Here is a 27,192-nt window from a genome sequence, read left to right on the forward strand (position 1 = left end):
CCCATTTATCTATTCTTTCTTTCATTGTTTGTGCTTTGGGTGTAAAGTCTAAGAAACCATTGCCTACTACAATTTTTGAAAATGCCACCCTACATTTTCTTCTAAGAGTTTTATGGTCCTGCTTCTTTTTATTCAGATCTTTGATCCATTTTGAGTTAACTTTTGTTTATGGTGTGAGGTAGGGTCCTCTTTCATTCTTTTGCATATGAATATTCTGTTCTCCTGGCACCAGTTGTTCAAGAGACTATTCTTTCCTATAAGTGGACTTGGCAGCTTTGTCAAAAGTCAGTTGGCCATAGATGTGGAGGACCATTTCTGAATTCTCAATTTGATTCCTGTTCTAGTTTGCTAGCTGTTGGAATGAGATATACCAGAAACAGAACAGCTTTTAAAAGGAGAAATTTATTAAGTTTCAAGTCCGCAGTTGTAAGGCCATGAAAATGTCCCAGCTAAAGCAATGCTATAGAAATGTCCAATCTAAGGTATCCAGGGAAAGATATCTTGGTTCAAGAAGGCTGATGACATTTAGGGTTTTCTGTCTCAACTGGAAAGGCACATAGCAATGTCTGCCAGCTTTCTCTCCTGGCTTCTTGTTTCATGAAACTCCCCCAAGGGCATTTTCCTTCTTCATCTTCAAAGGTCTCTGGCTACATGGGCTCTGTGGCTCTTTCCAAAATGATTCCTTCTTAAAGGATTCCAGTAAGCAACCCCACCTTGAATGGGTAGAGACACAACTCCATGGAAGCCATCTAATCAAAAGTTACCACCCACAACTGGGTGGGTCACTTCTCCATGGGAACAATCAAAAAGCTCCCAGCCAGCAATACTGAATGAGGATTAAAGGACATGGCTTTTCTGAGGTCCACCACAGATTCAAACCAGCACAATTCCATTGGTCAGTATATCTGTCCTGTACCAGTACCATACTGTTTTGACATGTGTAGCTTTGTAATAATTTTTTAAAGTTAGGAAAGTGAGCCCTCCAACATTGTTCTTCTTTTTCAAGATTATGGCTATTCCAGGCCCTTTGCCCTTCCAAATAAATTTGATGGTTAATTTGATTTTTCCCCTTAGGCAAAGTAGGCTGTTGGAATTTTGATTGAGATTACATTAAATCTGTAAGTCAGTTTAAGTTGAATTGACATCTTGCTGACATATAGCCTTCCAATCCATGAATACAGAATGTCCTTCCATTTATTTAGGTCTCCTTTGATATCTTTTAATAATGCTTTGTAGTTTTCTGTGAACAAGTCCTTTACGTCTTTGGTTAAACTTATTCTTAAGGATTTGATTCTTTCACTTCCTGTTGTAAATGGAATTCTTTTATTGATTTCCTACTCCAACTGCACATTACTTGTGCTTAGAAACACTACTGATTTTTACATGTTTCTTGTATCCCACCAGTTTGCTGAACTTGTTTAGTAGCTCTAGTAGCTTTTTTATAGCTTTTTGGGACTTGCAGATCATGTCATATGCAAATAGTGAAAGTTTTACCATTTCCAACTAGATTTGGAGGCATTTTATTTGTTTTTCTTGCCTAATTGCTCTGGGTGGAACTTATAACACCCTGTTGAATAACAGTGATGACAAAGTATAGCCTTTTCTTGTTCCAGATACTGAAGGGAAAGCTATCAGCCTGTCACCATTGAGGATGATGTTAGCTGAGGGTTCTTCATATATGCTTTTTATCATTTTGAGGAAATCTCCTTATATTCCTGTCTTCAAGTGTTTTATCAAGAAATGATGCTGGATTTTGTCAAATGCCTTTTCTGTGTCAGTCAAGATGATCACATGGTTTTTCCCCTTCAATTTGTTAATGTGGTTTATTGTGTTAATTTATTTTCTTACATTCAACCACCCTTATATACCTGGAATAAATCTACTTGATCATGGTTTATAATTCTTTACATGTGCTGTTGGGTTTGATCTACATGGATTTTGTTGAGAATCTTTGCATCTATATTCATAAAAGAAATTGGTCTGTAATTTTATTTTCTTGTATCTTTATCTGGCTTTGGTATTAGGGTGATGTTGGCTTCATAGAATTAAATTGTATTCCCTCCTCTTCAATTTTTTGGAGGAGTTTGGAAAATATTTGTATTAATTCTTTTTGGAATGCTTTGTAAAATTCACCTATGAAGCCAGCTGGTCCTGGGCTTTGTTGGGAGGTTTTTGATGACTGATTCAACCTCTTTACTTGTAATTGGTCTGTTGAGATCTTCTGTTTCTTCTATAGTCAATGTAATTTGTCCATTTCATCTAAGTTGTCTAATTTGTTGGTGTACAGTTGTTCATAGTATCCTCTTGTGATCCTTTTTATTTCTGTGGAGTCTAGTCATGTCTCCCCTCTCATTTCTGATTTTATTTCTTTGCATCTTCTCTCTTTTTTTCTTTGTCAGTCTAGCTAAAGGTTTTTCTGGTTTATTGAAGAACGAACTTTGGATTTGGTCAGTTCTATTGTTTTTTATTCTCAATTTCTTGTATTTCTGCTCGAATCTTTATTTCTTTCCTTCTGCTTGCTTTGGGATTAGTTTACTGTTCTTTTTGTGGTTCCTCCAGGTGTACATGTAGGTCTTTGATTTTAGCTCTTTCTTCTTTTTTAATGTGGGCATTTAGAGCTATAAATTTCTCTCTCAACACTGTCCTTACTGCATCCCACAAGGTTTTTTTGTCCAGAGGCTTTACTGAGATGCATTCACATATCATACAGTCCATCCAAAGTATGCAGTCAGTGGCTCACAGTATCATCACATGTTTGTGCATCCATCACCTCCTTATTCCCCCCCATTACTGACCGTAAGCATTTGTGTAGTACATTTGTTACTTTTGATGAAAGAATATTAAAATATCACTGTTAACTACAGTTCGTAGTTTGCAATAGGTATACCATATACCACTCTAAATTATTAACTCTTTGAAATAGTGACATACATTTGTTCTAGTTAATAAAAGAACATTTTTATGTTTTTACTATTAATCACAGTCATTGTTCACCACAGGATTCACTGTGTTATACAGTCCTATGTTTTACCCTCTGGGATTCCTTCTAATAGCATACATGACTCTAAACTTGCCCTCTCAACCACAACCACATATATAATTCAGTGCTCTTAATTATACTCACCATGTTGTGCTATCATCACCTCTATCCATTGCCAAACATTTAAATTCATCCCAGTTAAAAATGCTGCATTCATTAAGCATCCACTCCCCATTCTTCTCTCTTTCTATCTCCTGGTAACCTATATTCTAGATTTTAACTCTATGAGTTTACTTAATATTTTTAGTTCATATTAGTGAGATCATATAATATTTGTCCAATTTATTTCAATCAACATAATGTTGTCAAAAGTCATCCATGTTGTCGCATGCATCAGGACATCATTCCTGCTTACTGCTGAATAACAGTTCAGATTTCGTATGTTCATTATTCATTTGATGGTCATTTGGGCTGTTTCCATCTTTTGGCACTTGTGAAGAATGAACATTGCTGCTATGAACATTGGTGTGCAAATGTCTGTTTGCAACCCTGCTTTCAGTTCTTCTGAGTATGTGTATACCCAGAAGCAGGATTGTTGGGTCATATGGCAAGTCTGTACTTAGCTTCCTGAGGAACTGCCAAACTTCCAAAGTGGCTGTACCATTTTACATTCCTACCAACATCGAATAAGTATTCCTATTTCTCCACATCCTCTACAACATTTGAAGTTTTCAGTTTGTTTAGCAGTGGCCATTCTAGTAAGTGTGAAATGGTACCTCATGGTTTTGATTTGCATTTTCCTGATAGCTAGTGATGCTGATCATCTTTTCATGTGCTTTTTAGTCATTTTTATTTCCTCTTTGGAGAAATATCTATTCAAATCTTTAGCCTATTTTTAAATTGGGTTGTTTGCCTTTTTATTGTAGAATTGTAGGATTTCTTTATATATACTGGATTTTAAACCTTTACCAGAAATGTGGCTTCCAAATATTTTCTCCAATTGAGTAGGCTGCCTTTTCAACTTTTTTGAAAAAGTCCTTTGATAAACAAAATATTCAATTTTGTGGAAGTCACATTTGTATATTATCTCTTTTGTTGCTTGTGCTTTGGGTATCAAGCCAAAGAAACCTTCTGCCTACCACAAGATTTTAAAAATGCTTCCCTACATTTTCTTCTAGGAGTTTTAAGGCCCTGTCTCATAATAGTTAGGTCTTTGATTCATTTTGAGTTAATTTTTACATAAAATGTGAGAAAAGGGTCTTCTTTCATTCTTTTGGATATGAATATCTAGTTCTCCCAGCACTATTTGTTGGAGAGACAGGTCTGTCTCGATTGAATGCTTTGCCATGTGCATGACTGGTTATTTTTGGTTTTACATGTAATTTTTGGTTGTGCAGTCATGAAATCAAAATCATGCTGGACATTCTCAGCATAATTTCAAGTTTTTGCTAAAATATCTCTTGCATTTTTATGGTTAAGAAAATGGGTTTTTGAGTTAGAATTTATGGTATATCCTTTTGTTTGGAACCTTGTTTACTAGATGTTATAACTACATATCTTTATAATATTTCCTTTTTACTTTAGAGTTTTTTAAAAGAATAAGTGATTCAGTCTCCCTTAGTGTGTTGAAATATTGTGTAATACAGAGTCTCATGGATCATGTTGCATTCAGTTTATTGGTGGACAGGTCTTTTGTCCATGCTTTATAATCTATACTGCTATTCCAGTAAACATTAGTGTTTTCACAAGCCTTACTTAACAGTCAGCAAGCTAATGGTGCCCAAGTATCTTATTTTGTACTCTACCTTCTATGCCATAAAATCAACACCATTACAGAATATTTATCTAAGATGGAAATGAATTTTAAGTTAGTTATTACATATCTAAAATAATGTTTAGGGTTATTAAGTCAATTAAGTATGAATGAATAGGTGATTTACTCTGCCTTAATCTTGCTTCTTTTTATAATTCTCTGTCTTCTTAGCAAGGATAATTATATAGGTAACCATCTCCTTCACTTTAATTTTAGAACCTTAAAAATATGATTTTTTTTTTTTTTACTAAAATTAAACAGCCCTCTTATTTCCGATTTTAAGGGAGGATACTGACATCTTTGTAGTTCCTTTTATTGGAAGAAGAAAGGTATAAGAGACAAAGAAAAAAGTTAAATCATGAGTAGCTAGCATATTTCAGACTCTTGTTGTGTGTAGAATATTGTAGAAAGATCTACAGTAAAGGCCATAAGTGAACTTAGCATTCAGAAAAAAAAAGAAAAGATTCACAATACATATATATATATATATATAATACATGTAGGTATATAGCAATTTCAGAAGAACTATGAAGTAACATATAAAAAACAAATATTAAGATTAATTGATTTGATAGGAGGAAAGCCTGGGGAATTACTATTTCTGTTATATTCTACAAATACAAAGAAGCAATTTTCGTGAAATAATTCGTTGTAATTTTCATAAACTTTGATGTTTTTCTTTTTTCAATAAGACATTTTATACCTCAGATCTTTTCCACACTTGTCTGAGCCATCTAGTGTCTGTATGCAAGCCTCCCTATGCCTTTTCCTACACCTCTAATTTGATCTTATTGTCTTTCTCAAAGGCTGCTTGAATCCTGTCCTTCTAGTCATTAGTCTTTTTGACTTTCTGTGGATAGTAGAAAAGTTTTTCACTAAAAGCAAAGGAGTCAAGTAAGAAAGAGAAACGCATTCTATGTGAACAGACCAGCATCATCATCTTACACTTCCCTCAGCTGCATCCATCCACCTGCTCGTATTCAAATGATGTCCTTTCCCCCATTCTCCCAGTACATTTACATATTGATTTTAGGTTAGACATTAGTCTAACATTTTACATTTAATGGAAATGTATTTACATTGTTATAACAGGTTTTATTCAAAGATGAACCAATATTATATTTACTTTCTTTGTCTAAAAATGTCTGTATTTTAACCTTTACTCTAGAACAAAAGTTTGTCAAGGCCAAGATTTCTGAATCGAAAGCCATTTTTACTCTTCATTTGCAAGGCATTGCGCATTGATTTTTCAGCTGTTGTGATAGCTAATGCCATAATAATTCTTGACAGTTTGTAACTTTCCCTCCCTCCTTCCCTCTTTTTTTTTTCTCTCTGTTTTTAGAACTTTCTTTTACCTCCAGTCTTTTGAAATTCCAATCGTGTGCTGTGATTTGGGATTTTGGGTTGTGTTTTACTTATTTTCTGAATTCTTGGTGGGCTTTTTCATTCTGGAAATTCATGTTTTCTCATGTTGAGAACTTTTCTTGAAGTAATTCTTTAATAATGTCCTCCCTTTACCCTTCCATTTTCTCTGCTCTTTTTAAACTCCTATTGGTTGGATGTTACACCTCCTAGACTAGTTCTCTAGTTATCATTTTTCTACTGTTTTCCATCTTGTTCCATTTTCTGGGAGAGTTCTTCAAATTCATTTCCCAGTCCTTCTGTTGAATTTTTCATCTCTGCCATCATATATTCATTTTCCATAAGGTTTTTTTTTTCTCTGATAGTCCTTTTTGAATGGCCTCTTTGTTTCACAGCTGCAATATATGTACTTTTTTCCCCTGAACTTATTAATTGTAACATTTTAGAAGTTTTCTTCTCCTACATGGTCTCTGATTTATCCAAGGTTTGTTGTTGTTGTTGTTGTTTTCCTTTGTGGTGTTTGTCATTGGGATCCTTGGCAAAGAGTTCCTATTTAAAAGTGAGGCACTAAAACCTGATCAGGAGTTCTGTGTACTTGGGTTGGACTTTGTTGACTGGTGAGTGTATTTTAGGGAGCTCCAACTTGGCTGTTTCTTTTGGGGAATTCCAAAGTAGCAGTATCAATGGATCCTTTTGTCTGGCACTTTTCAGTTTCTCCTGAGAGTTATCTTCCAGCATATTCCTTAGGTATACTAACCTAGTTGCTGGTATTTTCTGAGCTGTTTTTTGGAATGAAGCCAGGGATTTCAGTGTTGAGCATATAGACATTTACTTAATTATTCCATTTCTGTGTAGTAACTCTCATCTTCATTTGTGACCTGCATCCCTGATCCAGAGTTTCTCTGGTTCTCAGAGAATACCAGGGTGGAAGAAAATATGCACTGGGTTGAGATGGGGAGGGAAGGAAAACTGAAGGTCTGATTTTTAAAATACGGTTTTTCAGTTATTCTTCCTGTTTTCTGCTTATCTGTATCTCACTTTCTAATATCTGCTGCTTCTAATACACATGCCTTTCTGAAGTTCTAGAGTACAAACTTTGCTTCTGTCTCTCCCTTCTACCTTAGGTTTCAGTTTTCTCCGGTATCTCTTATTTTCTCTAATCATTGAGTTTCTCATCCATTGCTATGACTTCAAATTCTAGTAACATGTTACAGTTCTCAACTGTGTATCTTTAACCTGAATGTGTACCATTTCTTGAAGCAAGATTCAAATATCCAACTCTCTACTTGAAACCAGCACTTGAATAACTTATAGTCATCTCAAACTTGCCACATCCAAAAGGAAACCACTGATGTTCTCCCTGGCACTGTTGTCCACAAGTCTTTCTCATTTCAGTAAATGGTATACCCATCCTTCCATTTGCTTAGGCTAAAAACTTTGATAATATCCTTGACTCTTCTTTTTCTCTTATATCCCATATCCAGTTTGGCAGCAACTCCCTTTGGCTTTACTTTCACATTGTATCTAGAATCTGCTACTCCTCACTGCCTTCACTGTTACCACTTAAGGCAATAGTATTAACTGGATTCCCAGCTTCCAACTTTATCCCTTTTACATTCTCAAACAATAGAATGACCTTTTAATAAAAATGTAAGTCAGAGCAGTTTGTTTCTCTGCTCAAAAATCTCTTGTAGCACTCCATCTCATACACTGGCAAAGCCAAAATCCTTTCAGTGGTCTGTAAATCTGGGTTTTGTGTCATACATTGGAACACCCCCCCCACACACACACAAATTATAAAAAAAAAATCTTGTATTTTCATTGCATGTGTGGTTATGTGTACATGTCTTTGACTGTATCAAATAAAGTAGGAATCGACCTCATTTTTTTTCCAAATAGAAATCCCACTAGTTGGATATTTAACCTCCAGTTATCATCCAGCACCATTTATTAAATAGTTCAAGCTTTCACTACTGATAAGAGTGTATTTCTAAATTATAATCTGTTCTGTTGACTTATTCATCTGTTCTTGTGCCAGCAGAATGGTGTTTAATTCATTTTAGTATGTTTTATTATCTGATAGAACAAGCCTCAAACCCCATTCTTCTACATCAATTGTTCTTTAAATTTTTTTCTTGGTTCCTTATGTCATTTAAAAGGAAATTACATATAAATATATCTTCAGCCCTACCAGCAATGATTGAATTACTCTGAAAGTGATGCAAATGTTAATACTAATTTTACCAGTATGATCATTTCTTCTTTGTTTTAAACCCTGTAAATTCTTTGAATTACAAAAACAGACTCCTACTGAAAGAGTTTAAAGAAGAATTTAAAATTCATAGATGATATCTTTGTTGCCATAAAACCCATTGACATTGTGTATTGAGCACTCACATGGACAAAAAAAATCTATTTTACCCGTGTTTCCTATGGTTATGCACTATTCTATTTCTCAGTTTAAAAATCACAGGACACATTACTTTTATTACTGCTATTTCTTTTTTTGCTTGAGTCTTGTTTTGGGTATATGGAAATATATTATTTATAAATCTTTTCTTTAGTTAGCCTGTTTAAAGCTAATCAAGAAAAAAGAATGCACATACAATTCTTGATGTACAGTCTTATAAAAAACCTATATAAACCAAGGGAATAGGGAGCTCTAAATTTGGGTACCTTTGCCTTTTCTCCCATTTAAAAAATACCTGGGGAATAAGTGACCAAAAGAAATACGTGATGCAAATGCAGATGCCGTTATTTAGTTAGCAACTTACTCTTACTTAGGAATATTTATGTACATACTAGTGCCTCTTTACCTTAAAAATGTATTTCTAATAAGATCAATTAAATTTTGAATTGCATTTGTTCTTTAGAAACCCCCTTTACAGTGTAGTTAGTTATCATTGAAATGCCATATTTTTCAGGTACTGTACAATTTTTACTCAATTAAAAAAAAACTATAAAGCATTGTTTCTGAAAAAAAGAAACACCTCCCAAGTTCTAAAACACCCAATTTATTTATGAACTTTTGGAACATACCTAGTAGAATTGGAGACCGGTTGTGATTATACTAACCCATTAGTAATAAATTGAAATTAATTGAGAATAGAACTAATTTTCATTAAGCCATATTAACTGAGAATCAAAAATAATGTCTCAATTATTGTTGTGCATATCTACTTTTTCTGGATGGAGAGTAGTAAAGGTTGATCATCTATCTATTACAATTATGTCAACTTTAAGAATTGGGAAAAGGAATGAAAGTAGAATGTCACAAAATCTTTTATCTGGCATTATTAGTGAATCTTCCCTTTTCATCATTTGTTTTCTTTCCTTCAGAATATTTTGTCTTTATGAGATATTATAACTATGTATTGAATGAGCTGAATCTGTTGTGTAAAATCAGGAAGCAACTTCTGCCAATTCCCCACTAAACTCACTTTCTGGATTCACTCTACTCTTGCCCTGGATAAAATCTTTTGGAAGCTCCGTAGCCTTTTTAGTTTCTTTCAGTCAAAGGAAAAGTCTCATATCAGCAGTTTAAAATTTTCACCTGGAAAAATGGTTATGTTTCTCAAGTTCAAAGTAATAACCAATCAAAATTCTGAACTCTTATCTGTTCCCTCTCCCAGCTCAGGCTGCTTCGGGCTTGGAAGCCTGCAGTAGAGGAATAGAATAGATTGTGTTCAGCTTCATTTCCCTTTTCATGTCCCTTCCTGTCTACTTCCATGTCTGCTTTCTCTGACCTCTCCAGCAGTCAGTAGGCTCATGGAGAAAATGGATTAGAGAGAAAGGGCACAATCTTATACAGTGAGTATACCTGTCATCTAACATAGGTACTCTCTGGTTGTAGTAGCTGTTCAAAGCTGACTTTTTGTCAGCACATTTGCAAGAGTAGAAGATATCCTCCAGTGGGTATTTTGTCAGAGATAGTACCTCTTTTCAGGCTGATGACTTAAAAATTTCCCCTCAGCTGCTAGACTTCCAACAGTCTATCTCCTCTATTGGTCTCCCTAAATCCCAGCGAGAGTCTCTCTTGAGACTCCAGGACAATCCCCTAAGACAGGGCCCACAAGTGGTCCATGAGAAACAATCATTTCACCCCACTAGCAGTAGAAAGACAGGTAGCTCTCAAAGTTTCCTTTACTTTCACTCTGCCTCTGGACGGAGGCAGCTCTAGCCAGTTTCTCATCTTTAGATTTCACGTGATAAGAGTCGGGTACCACCTCCCTTGTCTTCTGGACACCTAGGGATGCATGTCCAGTAATACTAATGGTTCTTTTGAAGCCCCTGTCTTAGGTTAAGGTAAAAGAGAATATCCTCCTCCCATCCTGAGTGAAGGGAAGGAAAGTTCCACAGCCCCCCATTATCTCTCTCAAAATAATTTCCCATTCTCCTGAATGCTTTCACCTTCACTTTTTAATAAACTTGAGTCAGATAATGGGCAAACGTGGCAAAACTTAGTTTTTTAGAGTGAGTCTTTGATGTGTGTGTGTGGTTTAGCAGTTCTCTTTAGGGTGTGGAAGAATCAGGCTCCCTATTGTATTGTTTTGGCCATTGGTTACTTGGCCTGGGGACTGAGTCCCAAACTGGGACTGAGTCCATTTTCACATTTCAATACAAGATGCTTAGTATATTCAGATTGACTTTTTTGTAGCGTCTAAAATCTCCTTTGTTTCTCGTAAAAATCTGTATATGAGGATTTTCTAGTATACAGAGGAAAAATACACATGAATAAGAAAAAGTTGTGTATGTATGATAGAAAATTTATTGTGTAATTTAACCTTATCTTACACGGCATGCTTTCTTTACTTAATCAAATATTTACTGGGTGATTGTCATGTGTAAGGGATACATGAGTAAATAGGTAGACATAGCCCCAGCCTTCACAGAGTTCTGTTGGTCATATAGACCAATAAGCAAGCAATAATTGTACATCATGGTAATGCTGTCTACAGTGGGGCGGTACCATGAGCCTAGGATGAGCAAGCAAAAGAAGTGAGCATTAATTTCATACCTTTACCCTCCTTTTCCCTAGATTCATTTTATCTGAGACCGTAAAGAGACCTTAGATCAGTTATCTCACACATACCCTCATATCTAGGGAATTATAGACCTCACAGAGATGCAGTTGCTTGCCCTGGGCTATATTTTAAGTTGGTGTCAGATACAACTTTCCAATTCAGGTCTACCAATAGTTGGTTCAATGCTTTTGTTTGTTTGAGTACACTAATAATCTAGGAAGTGTAATATTTCCAGATTGGAGTGGGGATAATCCAGATAGAAACCTTTTGAGCTAGAGTCCATTCATTCATACTTAATTAAAAATTGAAACATTTTTAACGATAAAACTGTGCAACACAAAGAGTGAATCCTATGGACTATATAGTTCTTTATAATATATTTATTCTATAGTTAATAGTATAATAAGCAAGGTAGCACACTAATGCAAAATGTTAATAATAGTGAAAATTGGGGGGACGTATATATAGGAATTCTGTACTTTCTGCATGATTTTTCTATAAACCTACAACTGCTCTAATTAAAAAAAATTTGAAAAAATCTACTCAGAATTTCTAGATTTAGAATTTGACCAATAACCATTACATTTCTAGGTAAATGGGATAAAATGTTTGTTTTGTTTTATTTGTTTTAAATGTAGTAACTATCTGAAAAAGGAGCTATTTTCCTGCCATAAAAACATCAGGCATTTACCGTAAATCAGAAACTAGATAAACTTTGAAATTTTTAACTTAAAAGAATTTTTAAAAAATCAGGAAATTTCTCCTTTGTATTTTATTCAGTGAATAATTTTAAGTACCTGCTGTGTACCAGGTATTGTTCTAGACACTGGGAATATAGTAATGAATAAACAGGTAAAAGTCTCTGTTCTTTCTAGATCAGAGGTCAGCAAACTTTCTCTGCAAAGAACTAAATGGTAAATATCTTAGCCATTGCATTTTAGATGGTCTCCATCGCAGCTGCTCAACTCTGACACTGCAGCATAAAAGCATCCATAGACAATCTGAGTGCATAGACATGCCTATGTTTCAATAAACTTTTATTTACCCAAACAGGTGGTAAGCTGTATTTGGTTGTAGTTCTTTGTTTGTTTTTTGAGTACACTAATAATGTAGCAACTGTAATATTTCCAGGTTGTAGTCTGCCAACTTCTGTTCTAATAGGTGGGAACAAACAACAAAAAAATTTAAGAAAACTATGTAATATTTTAGAAAGTGATAAATATTATGGGAGAAAATAAGGCAGAGGAAGGACGAAAGGAGCATGCCAGTGTTGGGTTGCGGTTTTGGTAAGCGTCAGAGTAGTAACATTTGAGCCGAGACTGCAATGTGAGGGAGTAAGCCATGCTCAGATCTAAGGTGTAAAAAGGAAAGATTTGTCTTAAGAATACAAAGTGAAGAATAGTTCGCAGGAGAAAAAGTGCAGGAGGAGTTGGGAGCCTCAGGGACTTAAATTGGGGAATGAGAACCTGCAGAAGATGCACACAGAGTGTCTCTCTTTCTCTCTCTGTCCATCTGTCTGTCTTTCTCTGCCACTGTCTATGCTTGGGTTCATCTTTCCTATTTTTTGTAAGTTTCTTCCATGAGGCTGAACCATGCTCATAGGCACCTCCAGAATTACCTTTTATGATATTCTGACCAGAGAGGAAAGCAGTCTTTCCCACTATTCCTAGTAAGAAAAATCCCAGAGGTAGTTTCCAACTGGCTCAACTTAGAGCACATGGCCACAGACCACTTCACAAGAACTGTGGAATGGCGCTATAATTGACATAGTCTATGTCATGAATTCACTTTTTTTAGTGGGGTAGGTTCTATCCTAAAAGCAAAGCTTGTTGGGTAGAAAAAGAAGACTCTGTATTATACTAGAAAAAGTCTAATGCAGTAAACTTATGAGAAAATTGAGATATAATAAGCTTGATCTATTACAAGTGATGTGTAAAAGATTATACTGAATTATTCGTAAAGTCAGTCCATACCCAGATTTTCTAAATCTGTCTGCAATTCATTCCACTATAGTAATCTTTTGTAGGTTTCTCCCATGTTTTAAACATACTTTTAAAACTGTCAAAAATTTTCTTTAGAACACTTACGATGTAAACATCCTCCTCCTCACTCCATGTTTTTGTTACATAGATTATCGTTAATTCTGCTATTAACACAAGCATGAAAAAAAATCATGGTCATTTGCACTATATTTTAGAATAATTGCCATGCTGTCGAACTATATAATTCCATTTAAGGCATAGAAAAGAAGACGTTTAGTTCTTTTAATATGATTGAGTTTTTTGTTTGTTTTTCAGTTTGTTTTCTTTGCTGTCTAAAAAACACAACAAAGTTCTGGAGCAAGCCACACAGTCCTTGAGAGGTTCACTGAGTTCCAATGACGTTCCTCTACCAGATTATGTAAGTAAACTGATCAATAACAATACCCCTCTCTCTCAAAATATGACTGCAATCTTGATGCCTGAGAAACCTTATAATACTCGAATAAAGGAGTGACATGTCTCAAACTGAGGGAAAATTTTCAAATGCTTATTAACAACTAGTTAAAGAAAATCAGCCCTAAACCAATGGTTGTGAATAATTAAGAACCTTTATCCTCTGAGTCAAAAACCCACTCAAACTAATTTCACAAAACAAAAGATGAAGTTTTGTAGGAAGTATGCCAAGGTTTCTCACAGAAGTTGAGAGAAACAAGTATACCTGGATTTCACAGAGAACTAGAACCTCAAATGAAAAGCCATTGGATTCAAGAATATTGTTTTTTGGGGGCCATTTTGTTTCTGGCCTTTCCTTCTTTCTGCTTCAGTTTTGTTCTTATGCTGCTTTCTGTGGGCCAAGTTTCTCTTTTTGCTCATCAGCTCACTTGGATCTAAAATAGCAATCCCAGCTCTTCCCCTTCCCCCTATAACGAGTCCTTATGGGTTCAGTACCTTTAACCAACTGAGCAGAGTCTGAAAGTTCTAATTCTCGTTTCCTGGGAAAGAGAATTGAATTGCTGTAATTGGCTCTGCTGTAGATGGTATGCCACCCTAGTCTAGTCAGCCATGGTCAAAAGAGAACAGCAGTACCATGTTGCTTTTGTTTCATCCACTTTTAAGAGGAAGAGCTCATTCTTTCTGACCACAGAGGAGGAGGACTGAGTAGACTAGAAGCAGCACAGGGTGAGCATTATATAATGATAGGAAGGAGAAAGCATTATGAGTCCCTTTTGGGTAGTGCCAAGGTGACATTTCTTATGTTCTGGAACATGAGCTAGCTGAGGATGCTAAAAATTATCTTGTCATAAAACACAGAAGAAGTTCATCAAGTTCTAATAAGGACTTTTCTAAGTCACCAGACAACAACTTAGTGGGTTTATCCTTAGAAACTTGATTAAAGAATTTTTAGTTCTCTTTTTGAAGTGATGATGCATACCAGACAGCTGGAGAGTTGTTTTGCTTGTTTCCTGTGTTTTGTTTAATTTCTAAATCTTTCTGCTGATAGGAGACTGTGGGAACAACACCCAGTCCGGATATCAGTTGCTGATAAACAAAGATAGCTGTGTGCAGCCACAACATGACTGGAGCTATTTTTCTTCTCTTTTATTTAGCACGTGCATGTGTGTGTGTTTGTGTGTGTGTATGTTCTGTTATCCTATTAAAGTATTAAGTTAATGATTCTAAGTAACTTCTCTCTCTAAAAAAATTTATCTTTTAAGACTTTTCCTGCTAGTTGAATATTCTAAACTTTTTAAAAAATTGGCATAAAAGCTCACTTAATTCTACACTTACCATGACTTGTTTTAAGAAAAAATTTCTTTCTAATTGCTCCTTGGAAACCTTGGTTGGGGCCAGGATGGCAGTGGGGAATAAGAACAAAATGAATTTGATTCCTCTGTAAAGTTTTGTTTTTTATATACATTTATCATTTGATTTATGTGGTATTCCTGTGCCATTGATTCCTCAAAAGTGTATTAAATTCATGTAATCCTGGGGGTACATGAACAGCATTCTCCCTGTTCACAGTTCTATAAAATTGACATTTCTTAGAGAAAATGGGTCATGTTTAATACATTTTTACCATCATGGAGGTGATCAGTCAATAAAAGAACAGTGCCCAAGTTTGAATTTGTAGCAGACATGTTAATTATGTTCTTGAACTTTATGGTTTTTAGAGTTATTGATTGACTGTTTTCTTCTTTCATAAAATTTTCACAAGCACAAACGAAATTCTTAGAGCATCTATTTCTAGAGGTACTGGAAAAATTCCATTTGGAATATATCATTCATACTTCTTAATTTTACCTTTGTATGTTTGAGACTTTGCAAATCACAATGTTTTACAAACAAGATTATGAACTTGAATTTTGCTGCCTTTTCTCAGAGTTAGTTGAAGAGGTGGTTATCACTGATTCAGTAGCAGTGATGATTACTTTGAATCATTCCTCCTGCCGCTGATCTGAAAAGTGATTAAAGAAAACAGTAGTAAAAGTGAGCACTGCAGTATGTTCTTCCTTCATAATAGTTCTGTGTTTTATTGGTCATTTCTGTTTTTCAAAAGACTATGAATATGTGATTTGCGAATTTGAAACCATGCTCTCTTTGTTATTCTCTTTTAAATTGGTCATTAACTAGAACAATAAAATATATTCCTCCCCTTTTCTTTCTCAGAAATTATAGTTGTGTCTTTGAGTCCTTTTAATGCTTTAAACCACTTGTTTGTAAAAGATGGAAATGGAAAATGGGTCTTCATGCTGCAGTGGGTTCCCATAGGCACACTTTCCACTTCAGGATTGAATGGATTATGTTAGCAAAGAGTGAATAAGTGCTTAAAAATAAGAGTATGTTTTTCTTCTCACTGTAGTATGTAGAGTACTTTCCATCTACCTAGGTTTCTGAGTTTATTAAGAAAATGTTTATCCTCATTATACTGTATAAGCACGTCAGTAGAGTAGCAATATAAAAAGCAAATAGCAAGTTACAGGAGCATTGGGGTTGGTACTTTAGTACAACCATATTGTCTGAATGTCTCAGGGCAAACCTGAAACCTTCACCAAGTTCTAGATAATGAGGACACTTCCCTGGCTGCTTAAGGAGAAATAAAACAAAATTTGCACTCAAGTCCTCTGTAGCACATGAGAGTGCTCACTACAGGGTATGCTTCTTCAGCCGGTACAGAGGAATAATGTGTTTAGGAAGGCAAATAAAGTTTAGTTGACTTGGCTATACTTTGTTTTCTTTGTTTCAGGGTTTCATAAAATTTAATTCAATGTTTAAAGGCACAGGAGAAAGTTATTAAAGGAGAATCTTTCATCATATTTTTAAAATAAGAATTAACTTCTCAAACAACTTTGGTCTTATACAGCAGAGCCTGAGTATAGAAAATGAGACAAAGATAGTAAATGAGTTATAGTTGCTTTTTAAGCTATAACTATGGGTTTTAAAAAATTATAATGTTGTCACAATGTCATATAAGCTTTATTTCTCTAATTTCCAGCACTCATCTTAGCAACTATTTGGAGTAAGAAAAATCTTTTGTTCTTGGTGAAGCCATAGGAAACAAATTATATTGCCCTTTGGTCATAAAGAGTATTTTTCACCTTTCTCTAGATCTGACCCAACTGTCTTACTCTAAATATAAATGCAAAGGCACAAGTCAAAAAGAGCCTGGACAAAAATAAGGAGCCAGGATTAAAAGAATCCACAGAAATATAAACAGTAGCTAGGAGTTTATCACTCACTTGCTAAGCAAGTATTATGCTACCAACCTGTATATATACATATTTCAGTGGTTCTCGAAGTCTTATTTTTCATTTTCCTGCTCTCACAAATGTCCAGAGCTACATAATAAGTGATGATATCATTGTCCTGACAGCTAATAGAATGTGTACTTATGTATTCTTGTAATTTATATTTTTTTCTGTTTTAATTTCTAATATGGTAAGTACCAATATATATAATCCACATAAACATAACTTTTTGAAGTTGTCAGTGATTTTTAAGAATATACAGGGGTCTTAAGACCAAAACATTTGCAAACCATTGGTATATATAATCTATTGCACACATACCTACATCACACACAGAAAGAACAATTTATACATAACTTTTTCTCTTTATTCTATAATTGGTTGTTTTGTGTTTCTTCTTCTCTTCCCATTAGAGAGACTGTAATAGAGAGAAAACGTACTTTATAATCTAAGTGGAAAAAAGTAGACTAAATATTAATCAATTAATTGATGAGTCCCGCTCAGCTCACCTGCATCCTAAATTGAAAAAGCTTCTTATAGCTAAATCATGTTTGTGCAACATACAATTAGAATTGTTTGAATATTTTCACAGGCAAAAAGGAAATAGTTTCTATCATGTGGTGCACAAGGCTTTTTTAAGCTAAATGATTAAATTTAATCCTGTATTAATATGTGTGGGATCTTTAAGTAATTTAATTTTCATAGTCAAGAGGTGTGCTAGTTTGAAAGGATTATGTGCCCTAGAAAAACCATATTTTAATCCTGATCCATTTTGTGGAGGCAGCCATTTCTTTTAATCCCTGTTCAGCACTATAGGTTGGAGGCTTGATTAGATTATCTCTATGGAGTTGTGACTGCCCAGTTGAGGGTATTAACCTTTCATTAGAGGAACATGCGACTCCACCCATTCCAGGTGGGTCTTGATTAGCTTACTGGAGTTCTTTAAAAGAAGAAACATTGTGGAGGGAGCCACAAGCGAGTCATGAGAACTGTGAGATCCCACATAGAGACCTTTGGAGATGAAGAAGGAAAATGTCCCTGGGAGGAGCTTCATGAAACAAGAAGACTGGAGAAAAAGCTAGCAGACATCACCATGTTTGCCATGTGCCTTTCCAGCCTTCTTTTTTTTTTGTTTTGTTTTGTTTTGTTTGTTTGTTTAAAATGGAAAGTTTATTTGCTCAGTACACCAAATAGGATGCAAGCACTGTCATGACAAATAGACAGAAATATGCAGATCAACTTAAAATAGTAATTTAGTTTAAATGAAGGGAAATCTCCTTAAATGTTATGGCGACATATTCCCAAGAAGAATCTTGTCTTTAGTTAATTATACATTTCAATAAAATAAAGGTGATGATGGAGTAGATGGAAGTTAGCTTGTATGAATTTTCCTTAAAAATAAAATACTAACTCTATTAATCCATGCCAGTTAAACACTAGAACTAAAATTTTCACATAAGTGCAAAAGGAGAGAAAGGAGTTAGTTACCCTTTTTGTTTGAATAGTCCAGAAAAAAATGGCTACTACAAACAGAGCAGACAAACTGTTAAGACTGACTGATCTAGAACATAGTGTAGTACTGAATTTCAGTCTCCAATTGTGCTAAATGCTCATCATTAGTATGGCACATTTTGGTCCATGATGTCGGTTTAATGCCAAGCTAGATCCCAATTTGTTACAGAAACACATAGATTACTGTTGCTTTTTAATTTGTTTTTAAATATATATTTTAAAAAGCCAGGTATACTTCCACATACAAAGGCAGGTTTTCTGAAGAACAAGTTATAGGAAGTAGTCTGGGGTGCACCGGGTGACATGAGGCTCTCCATGGCGAGATGCTGGGTCAAACTGAAGGAAGGAATATTTTAAAGTGTCATCTAACTCCATGATAGCAGCCTGATTCCCACAACGGTAACAATAATTGGATGCACTGAAGATAGTAACCACATTCCAATCATGACACCAATTGTATCCCTCCATTACAAGTTGGTGGGCACGAGAAACCAGTGTGAGACCATTGGCATGGCTAAACGTTTCAGAAATGTCTTGTCCAAAAGTGTAGCCAGCACCACATGGAGAAATCCCCCATCCACCACGATCATCTGGATCTAACCACAACAAATCACACATTGGGCCCTCATGTGGAACTTCTTGTAAACGATCCAGGGCTCTTATATGATCCAGTGTATCTATGGACGGAGAGAAGCCACCATGGAGGCAGAATATCTGTCCATCTACTAAAGCTGTAAGCGGAAGATAATCAAATAGAGCTGTGAAATATTTCCAAACATTGGCGTTTCCATACTTTCGCAGACATTCATCATAAAAGCCATATACTTGGGTAATTTGTCGGCTTTCATGGTTTCCTCTCAATATTGTAATGCGTTCTGGATAACGCACCTTTAATGCCACAGGAAGAGTCACAGTCTCCACAGAATAATAACCTCTGTCAACATAGTCACCCATGAATAGATAATTTGTATCTGGTGATTTCCCACCAATTCTAAAGAGCTCCATAAGATCATGAAATTGACCATGAACATCTCCACAGACGGTAACAGGACAATGAACCTGTTGCACATTTGATTCTTTTGTTAAAATTTCCTTAGCCTTTTCACACAGGGTCCGCGCTTGGTTCTCGTTCAGCTGTTTACATTCGTTCAGCTGCTCGACCCACTGGTCCAGCTCCTTGGTGAACGCCTTGTCTTCCATGGCGGCCCGCTCCCCTTCCCCGCCGCCTCCCTCCCCCCTTCCCGCCCCCGCCCCGGCCGAGCGCCGCTCCCCTCTCCCCTCTCCCACCACCGCAGCCGCTGCCAGCTCCCGGCGGGAGAGGAAGGAGCCGGGGAGGGCGGCCCTGGCCCCCGCACCCCGCCCAAGTCCAGCGGGCGGCTCCGTGCGCGCGGCCTCGGGACCTTGGCCTGCCCTTCCCAGCCCGGCCTCGCGCTCTCTAGCCTTCTTGAACCAAGGTATCTTTCCCTGGATGTCTTAGACTGGATATTTCTATAGTCTTGCTTTAATTTGGATATTTTCACAGCTTTAGAACTGTAAACTTGCAACTTAATAAATTCCCCCTTTTAAAAGCCGTTCTGTTTCTGGTATATCACATTCTGGCAGCTTACAAACTGAGAAATAATGGCATTTTTTTTCTTTTACTTCAGTTTAATTGAAGCAGGTTGTTCAACCTCTACTTAATCTAATAGTTTGCTATCTTAAATTGTCCAAAGAACAAAAGTCATCTATTTGAAACTTATTTTTATTAAATCATGATCATTTATCATTATTCTCTAAGTAAGCCTAAGATAATTGATCACTCTGGAATATATTGAGTCACAATTTTGAATAGATAGCTCTTACTAATAATCTTTTAGCTCTTATTTATAAGTTTTACATCTGTGGTTAGATATTTAGTTTTTTCAAAACTGTGTTACAGTTCTGAGCTGATTCCAAATGAAGAGAATATTTTAATTCAGGTATTTTTTCATTCCCCCTCCCACCCCGCCCCATTCCTTTTTAGGTCCTTCTCCTTTTAAGATTCCTTGTTAATGTATTTATGCTTTAACTCAAATTGCAAATTCCTTTGACTCCATAGTAGATGGATAGGTAATATTGAAAATTCTTCAGCTATTCATTTTGTGTAATGTTGGTGCCTTTATTGATCTAGTGTTAAAATTCCCCTTCTCTCACATGCACATAGACACAAATACATACAAAACACACATATAGAATACACTTTGGTGTTTTTGCAGAATTAGTTCTTTCTGCAACTGTCTTTAGAGATTTTTCCAGAGGAATTAAAGGCCAAGATAGAGAACTTAAAATTCACGTAACATGTGAACAACTATTTTAGAAATGCTGTCATAACCAAGAAGTTTGAAACTGTGAAGGTTGTCACTGTTAAAACTATGATTTTTAAATCCTATGTCACCTTTAAAGCATTTACTTTTGGGTGATGACCATATATGCATTTATATACATTTGTTTCAGTGATGATGATATTAATTAGAATATTGTTTTGGAATTATTCACATGCTATGGAAGGTAAAGATGAATAAAGCATAGTCCCTACCTGCAAGGAATCTAAGACACTAGTATAAAATTCCATGATTGAAACAACATATTACAAATTCTGTAACAGAGCTAGAATCAACCGTGTGGGATGTCAGAGGAGGGAGAAAACATTTTGGCAATATAGGGATGGGTCGTGGAAGTCTTCATTGGAAAGAGTTGAAATCTGAACTGGATGGTATTTTGAAAAGGAGAGATGAAGAGTAAAAGCATTCCAGGACATTATGCTGAGTGAGATTAGCCAGAAACAAAAGGACAAATACTGTATAGTCTTACTGATATGAACTGACATTAGTAAATAACCTTGGAATATTTCATTGGTAACAGAGACCATCAGGAGATAGAAATAGGGTAAGATATTGGGTAATTGGAGCTGAAGGGATACAGACTGTGCAATAGGACTGAATATAAAAACTCAGAAATGGACAGCACAATACTGCCTAACTGTAATACAATTAGGTTAAAACACTGAATGAAGCTGCATGTGAGAATGGTAGAGGGAGGAGGGCTGGGGACATAAATAAAATCAGAAAGAAAGATAGATGTTAAAGATTGAGATGGTATAATCTAGGAATGCCTAGAGTGTATAATAATAGTGACTAAATGTACAAATTTTAAATATGTTTTTGCGTGAGGAAGAACAAAGGAATGTAATTATTGCAGGGTGCTGAAAATAGATGGTAATTAATATTTTAAAATGTCACCTTATATGTGAGACTAAAGCAAAAAATGTTTATTTGTTAAAAAATTTATATTTTGACTAGTGCATTTCCTAACATAACTTATGTAGATAGTTTAATTGAACACCATAAATACTTGGAATCTCAGGTAGGACATGAGATTTTGTTGGTTTGTCCAGAGTGATGCCCCGATGAATCCCAGAGTGATTCGATCAGTGGGTGGAAAAGTACTTGCAAAGCCCCCTTTGGGGAATGGTGAGAACGGGGAGAAATTCTACTTCCCCAAGTTGAATTCTTGATATTCTCACTAGCAGTGTGGACAACCAAAGCTATAGGCTGAGCCCCCAGTCTTGGGGGTTGTTCATTTGAAACTTAACCCCACAAAGGATAGGTCAAGTCTACTTAAAATTTAGGCCTAAGAGTCACCCCCAAGAGTGCCTCTTCTGTTGCTCAGATGTGGCCTCTCTTTCCAGCCAACACAACAAGCAATCTCACCACTCTCCCCCTGTCTATGTGGGACATGGCTCCCAGAGGTGTGGACCTTCCTGGCAACATGGGACAGAGATCCTAGAGTGAGCTGAGGCTCAGCATCAAGGAATTGAGAAAAAACCTAGAATGAGCTGAAACAGAGCATCAAGGGATTGAGAAAACTTTCTTGACCAAAAGGGGAAGAGTGAAATGAAACAAAGTGTCAGTGGTTGAGAGATTCCCAACAGTCAAGAGGTTACCCTGGAGGTTATTCTTATGCATTAAGTTGATATAATCTTATTATCCAAGATGTAATGGAGAGGCTGGAGGGAACTGCCTGAAAATGTAGAGCTGTGTTCCAGTAGCCATGTTTCTTGGAGATGATTGTATAATGATATAGCTTTCACAGTGTGACTGTGTGATTGTGAAAACCTTGTGTCTGATGCTCCTTTTATCTACCTTGTCAACAGACGAGTAGAACATATGGAATAAAAATAAATAATAGGGGGGAACAAATGTTAAAATAAATTTAGTTTGAAATGCTAGTGATCAATGAAAAGGAAGGGTAAGGGGTATGGTATGTACAATTTTTTTTCTGTTTTCGTTTTATTTCTTTTTCTGAATAGATGCAAATGTTCCAAGAAATGATCATGATGATGAATATACAACTATGTGATGATATTGTGAATTACTGATTATATACATAGAATGGAATGATCAAAATAAGAATGTTTGCATTTGTTTGGTGTATTTTTGGTATTAAAATAGTGGATAAAGGAAAAAAAAAAGTATTCCAGAGATTATGCTTCTTGAAAATGGAATACAAGTGAAAAAAAATGATAGGGCATCATCGCCCCTGGGTTCCTCATGTCCTGCACAGGGTCTGACACATAACAGATGCTCAAGAATTGCTTGTCACCCCTTCCTCACACCATGAACAAATGTTAACTCAAAATGGAACACAGACCTAAATGTAAAAGTTAACACTGTAAGCTAAACTATCAATTAAAACTATAAACTTACAAGGTAAGTAAAAACTATAACACTCTTAGAAGAAAATGTAGGAGCAAATCATTATGACTTTGAGTTAGGCGGCACTTCTTCGATGTCACCAAAAACACTACAAAAGAAAAATATAGATAAAAATTGGATATCATCAAAATTAAAACTTTCTGACCAATCAAGAACCAGCATCAAGGAACAAAGTATTTTGCTCCTCCTCCCTCAGAAGAAATAGAGACAAGAAATCTGATATTTATATCCAAGAAAAGCCGAATTTCATCCAGCGCTTCTCCCAGATTCTCAAGGTGCTAATTGAGGATGAAATGGGATACTCAGAGACAGGAGATACTATTCCCTAGTTCAGGGAGATCCTAGAGAATAATACCATTGGAGGCAAGATGGTGCTGGCAGTTTTCCAGGAGCTGGAGAAGCCAAAGAAGCAGGATACTGATAGTCTCCAGTGGGCCCTGACTGGGCTGGTGTATGGAACTGTTCTAAGCTTTTCTCCTGGTGTTGCACAACATAATGGATTCATCCTTCACCTGACGGGGGCAGCCCTGCTGGTATCAGAAGCCAGGCATAGGTTCAGATGCCATTAGTGATGCCATGTTGCTAGAAGCATGTATCTACCATTTGCTTAAGTTCTTCCAGGAGCAGCCTTATTATCTGAATCTGATTAAGCTGTTCCTGCAGATTTCCAGTCAGACTGAGATCAAGCAGACTCTGGACCTCATCACAGCCCACGAGGGCAATGTGGATCTTCTCAGTCACTGAAAAGAGGTACAAATCCATTGTCAAGTACAAGACAGCTTTCTACTCCTTTACCTTCCTGTAGCTGCAGTCATGCATGTGGTGGGCATGGATGGGAAGAAGGAACATGCCAATACCAAGAAGATCCTTCTGGAGATGGGAGAGTTCGTTCAGGTTCAGGATGATTACCTTGACCTTTTGGGGGACCCCAGTGTGACTGGCAAGGCTGACACTGACATCCAAGACAACAAGTGCAGCTGGCTGGTGGTTCAGTGTCTGCAACAGGCCTCTCCAGAACAGTGCCAGATAATACAGGAGAATTAGAGGCAGAAGGAGGCTGAGAAGGTGGCCCCGGTGAAGGTGCTGTAGGAGGAGCTGGAGCTGACAGCTGTCTTTACGCAGTACGAAGAAGACAATTAACATCCGCCTACTGGGGCTCCTTGAGCCGTGCTCTGAGCCCCTGCCCCCAACTGTCTTCTTGGGGCTGGCACACAGATCTACCAGTGGAAAAAGTGACCCAGAGACTGTGAGGGCGGGGAGGGGAGGTTCTTAATAAATTGTCCAAAAAATTTTTTTAATATTTTGTGTTTCAAAGGGTACCCTCAAGGAAGTGAAAAAAAGAACCACAGAATGGGAGAAAATATTTGCAAATCATTTGTCTGATAAGTGTTTAACATCCACAATATATAAAGGACTCTTAAAACGACTCTATAAAAAAGATGTCCCAGTTTAAAAATGGATAAATGTTATAATTTGAAACTTGGTTCTATAATTATGAGCTTGGTGACCTTAGGTAGGTCATTTTGCTTCTCTATACCTCAGTTTTCTTGTGAGTAAAATGAGAGTAACAGTAGAATCTGTCACCTGAGGTGGTTGTGAGAATTAAATGAACGAGGGCAGGTAGGACCTTTGGCACATAGTGTTTAAGGTATCAGCTGTTACGATTATTCTGTGCTGCCCATACATGGGAGAAGTGTTCTGGGGCTACAGGTTTTAGTTCAGAGGATGGAACGTCTCATGCCCTCTGGTGACAGGCGGGGCTTCCTGTAGGAGGAGAAAATATATGACATCAGGAAATGGAGATTAGAAAGTAACAACAGCCACCGTTAACCGATCACAGCTGAGCAGCAACCTCAGAGGGGTTTCTCATCCTCTGGGAAACATTTAGGTAGTGGTCATTGGAAGGTAGATGCCAAATGGGCTGAACTTCCAAATGGGCCGCCATTTCCTAATATGATACCTTGCGATTGCCGGGCCTGGGCATGTCCTAGAGTGCAGAGATGAGCCAGACCAGAGTGAACACCTGTATCAGAGCAATAGGTCACCTTGGCAAGTCCCCTTTCCTCTAGTCACTTACCCACACGTGTGCCAGGCACCCTGCTGGACTTTGGGTAGGGCAGAGACTGGCCAGATGCTCACCAAATCCATTTCCTCTTCCCAGACACATAGCTAAACAACGTTTTCCAACCTCCTCACATCTAGATGGAGGCACATGACTTCAGCTAGCAGAATGTGGGTGGAAGTGCTATCACCACTGAGCCATTTTCCGTACTTCTCTCCCCTTATCTTCTGCTGGCTGGATGCAGAGGATCCTGTGGGGGTCTCCACAGTGCCAGAGAATGGCTGGGCCTGGGCCTCTGAATCATCCTACTGGATGGTGATAAAAGTAAGCTATAAAGCTTTTACTGCATTTTTAAAAATGGGCAAATGGTCTGAATAGACATTTCTTCAAAGAAGACTTACGCATTACCAATAAGCACATGAAAGGACACTCAACATTTTTAGCCATTTGAGAAATACAAATCAAAGCTATAATGAGATACCATCCACTAAGTTGGCTATAATCAAAAAGGCAGATAAGAACAAGTGTCGTTGAAGGTATGGAGAAATTAAAACCCTTACACACTGCTGGTGGGGATGTAAAATAGAGCAGCTGCTTTGGAAAACAGTTTGCTAGTTCCTTAAAAAGTTAAACATTAGGATTACCACATGATCCAGTAATGCCACACCTAGCTATATACCCAAAAAAAAGTTTCTCAACCTATGTCCACACAAGCATTTGAATGTTCATGGCAACATTACTCATAATAGCCAAAAAATGGAAACAACCCAAATGCCCATTAACACATAAACGGATACATAAAATATGGTATATCTGTATCATGGAGTATTATTTAACAATATAAAGAAATGAAGTACCGATACATACTTCAATATGGATGGTCCTTGAAAACATTATTCTAAGTGAAAGAAGCCAGTCACAAAAGGCCAAATATTGCATGATTCCATTTATATGAAATTTCCAGAATAGGCAATTTTTATCTAGAAAGGTGCCTAGGGCTGGTGGTGTATAACAGGATGGGGAGTGATTGCTTTGGGGCATAGGGTTTCTTTTGGGGGTGATGAAAATATTCTAAAATTAGATTGTGGTGATGATTGCATAATTCTTTGAATATACTAAAAAACATTCAATTGGAGTCTTTAAAATGGGTGAATAATATGATATGTGAATTATATCTCAATGAATCTGGTTAAAAAAATAGTGCTTGAAGCACTGGGATAAAAAGAACTATTTTGATAAGTGTGATAGCAGACAGATATCAGCACAGCTGGCATTATGGCACATAATGGAGAAATGCAAAAAATTAATTTTATACTTTAAAAAAATTAATATTTTCAGGAAGGGAAAATAAGTGTCTCGAACAGTGATTTGATCTTAGAAACTGCCAAAGTCGATTCGATTTGCAATTACAAAATGATATATGTATTTTTAGCCTTATTTAAGAGCAAAAAAACCAGAAATAAGCAAAATAACTATTAATAGGGAACTAATTAGGTAAGTTATAAATTCAATCCACATGGGCTAACATGAAAAGATATCCATAATATATAAATCAATTTTTTAAAAGTTAGGTTTAATACGATATGTATATAATGTATAAGTTATATGTACATGTATGCTTGAAAATATGCATTACATTTTTCTGAAATAATGCACAAGAACCTATGAAACAGTAGCTACTTCTGGGGAAACAGACAGAAGGACCTCAAGAGAAGAGAAAGGAGAACTTGTACTTTTCACCTTGTACTCTTCTTTATAAGTACAGACCTTGAACTTTTTTCAAGTGGGCGCATAACTAATCTTCTTTCTTTCTTCTTTTTTTATTTTTGAGATTATTTTAGACATACAGAAGAGCTTTTAAAAATTTCCATATGTTCTTAACTCAGCTTTCCATCTCACTAATACTATCTTAGAACATTTATCAAATGTTCTAGAACCTTTTATCAAAGCTAAGAAATTAACCCTGGTAATTAAATAC

The 27,192-nt window shown here is 36.4% G+C and overlaps 1 protein-coding gene and 2 pseudogenes across 5 annotated transcripts in view; 2 read left to right on the forward strand and 1 right to left on the reverse strand.

Annotated features, from left to right (window-relative positions):
- Window positions 1-27,192, forward strand: part of DYM (dymeclin) — a 603,069-nt gene that overhangs the window by 409,592 nt on the left and 166,285 nt on the right. For all 5 annotated transcript variants that reach the window (XM_077135504.1, XM_077135505.1, XM_077135503.1 and 2 more), the window contains one exon: window positions 13,477-13,579. In XM_077135504.1, the coding sequence (XP_076991619.1) occupies window positions 13,477-13,579 (103 nt within the window). The remainder of the gene's footprint in view (window positions 1-13,476; window positions 13,580-27,192) is intronic.
- On the reverse strand, window positions 18,561-19,649 carry LOC143662092 (serine/threonine-protein phosphatase 2A catalytic subunit beta isoform pseudogene; annotated as a pseudogene).
- LOC143662089 (farnesyl pyrophosphate synthase pseudogene) lies at window positions 23,648-26,234 on the forward strand (annotated as a pseudogene).

The sequence above is a fragment of the Tamandua tetradactyla genome, chromosome 18, assembly GCF_023851605.1.
Source record: "Tamandua tetradactyla isolate mTamTet1 chromosome 18, mTamTet1.pri, whole genome shotgun sequence".
Lineage (NCBI taxonomy): Eukaryota > Metazoa > Chordata > Mammalia > Pilosa > Myrmecophagidae > Tamandua > Tamandua tetradactyla.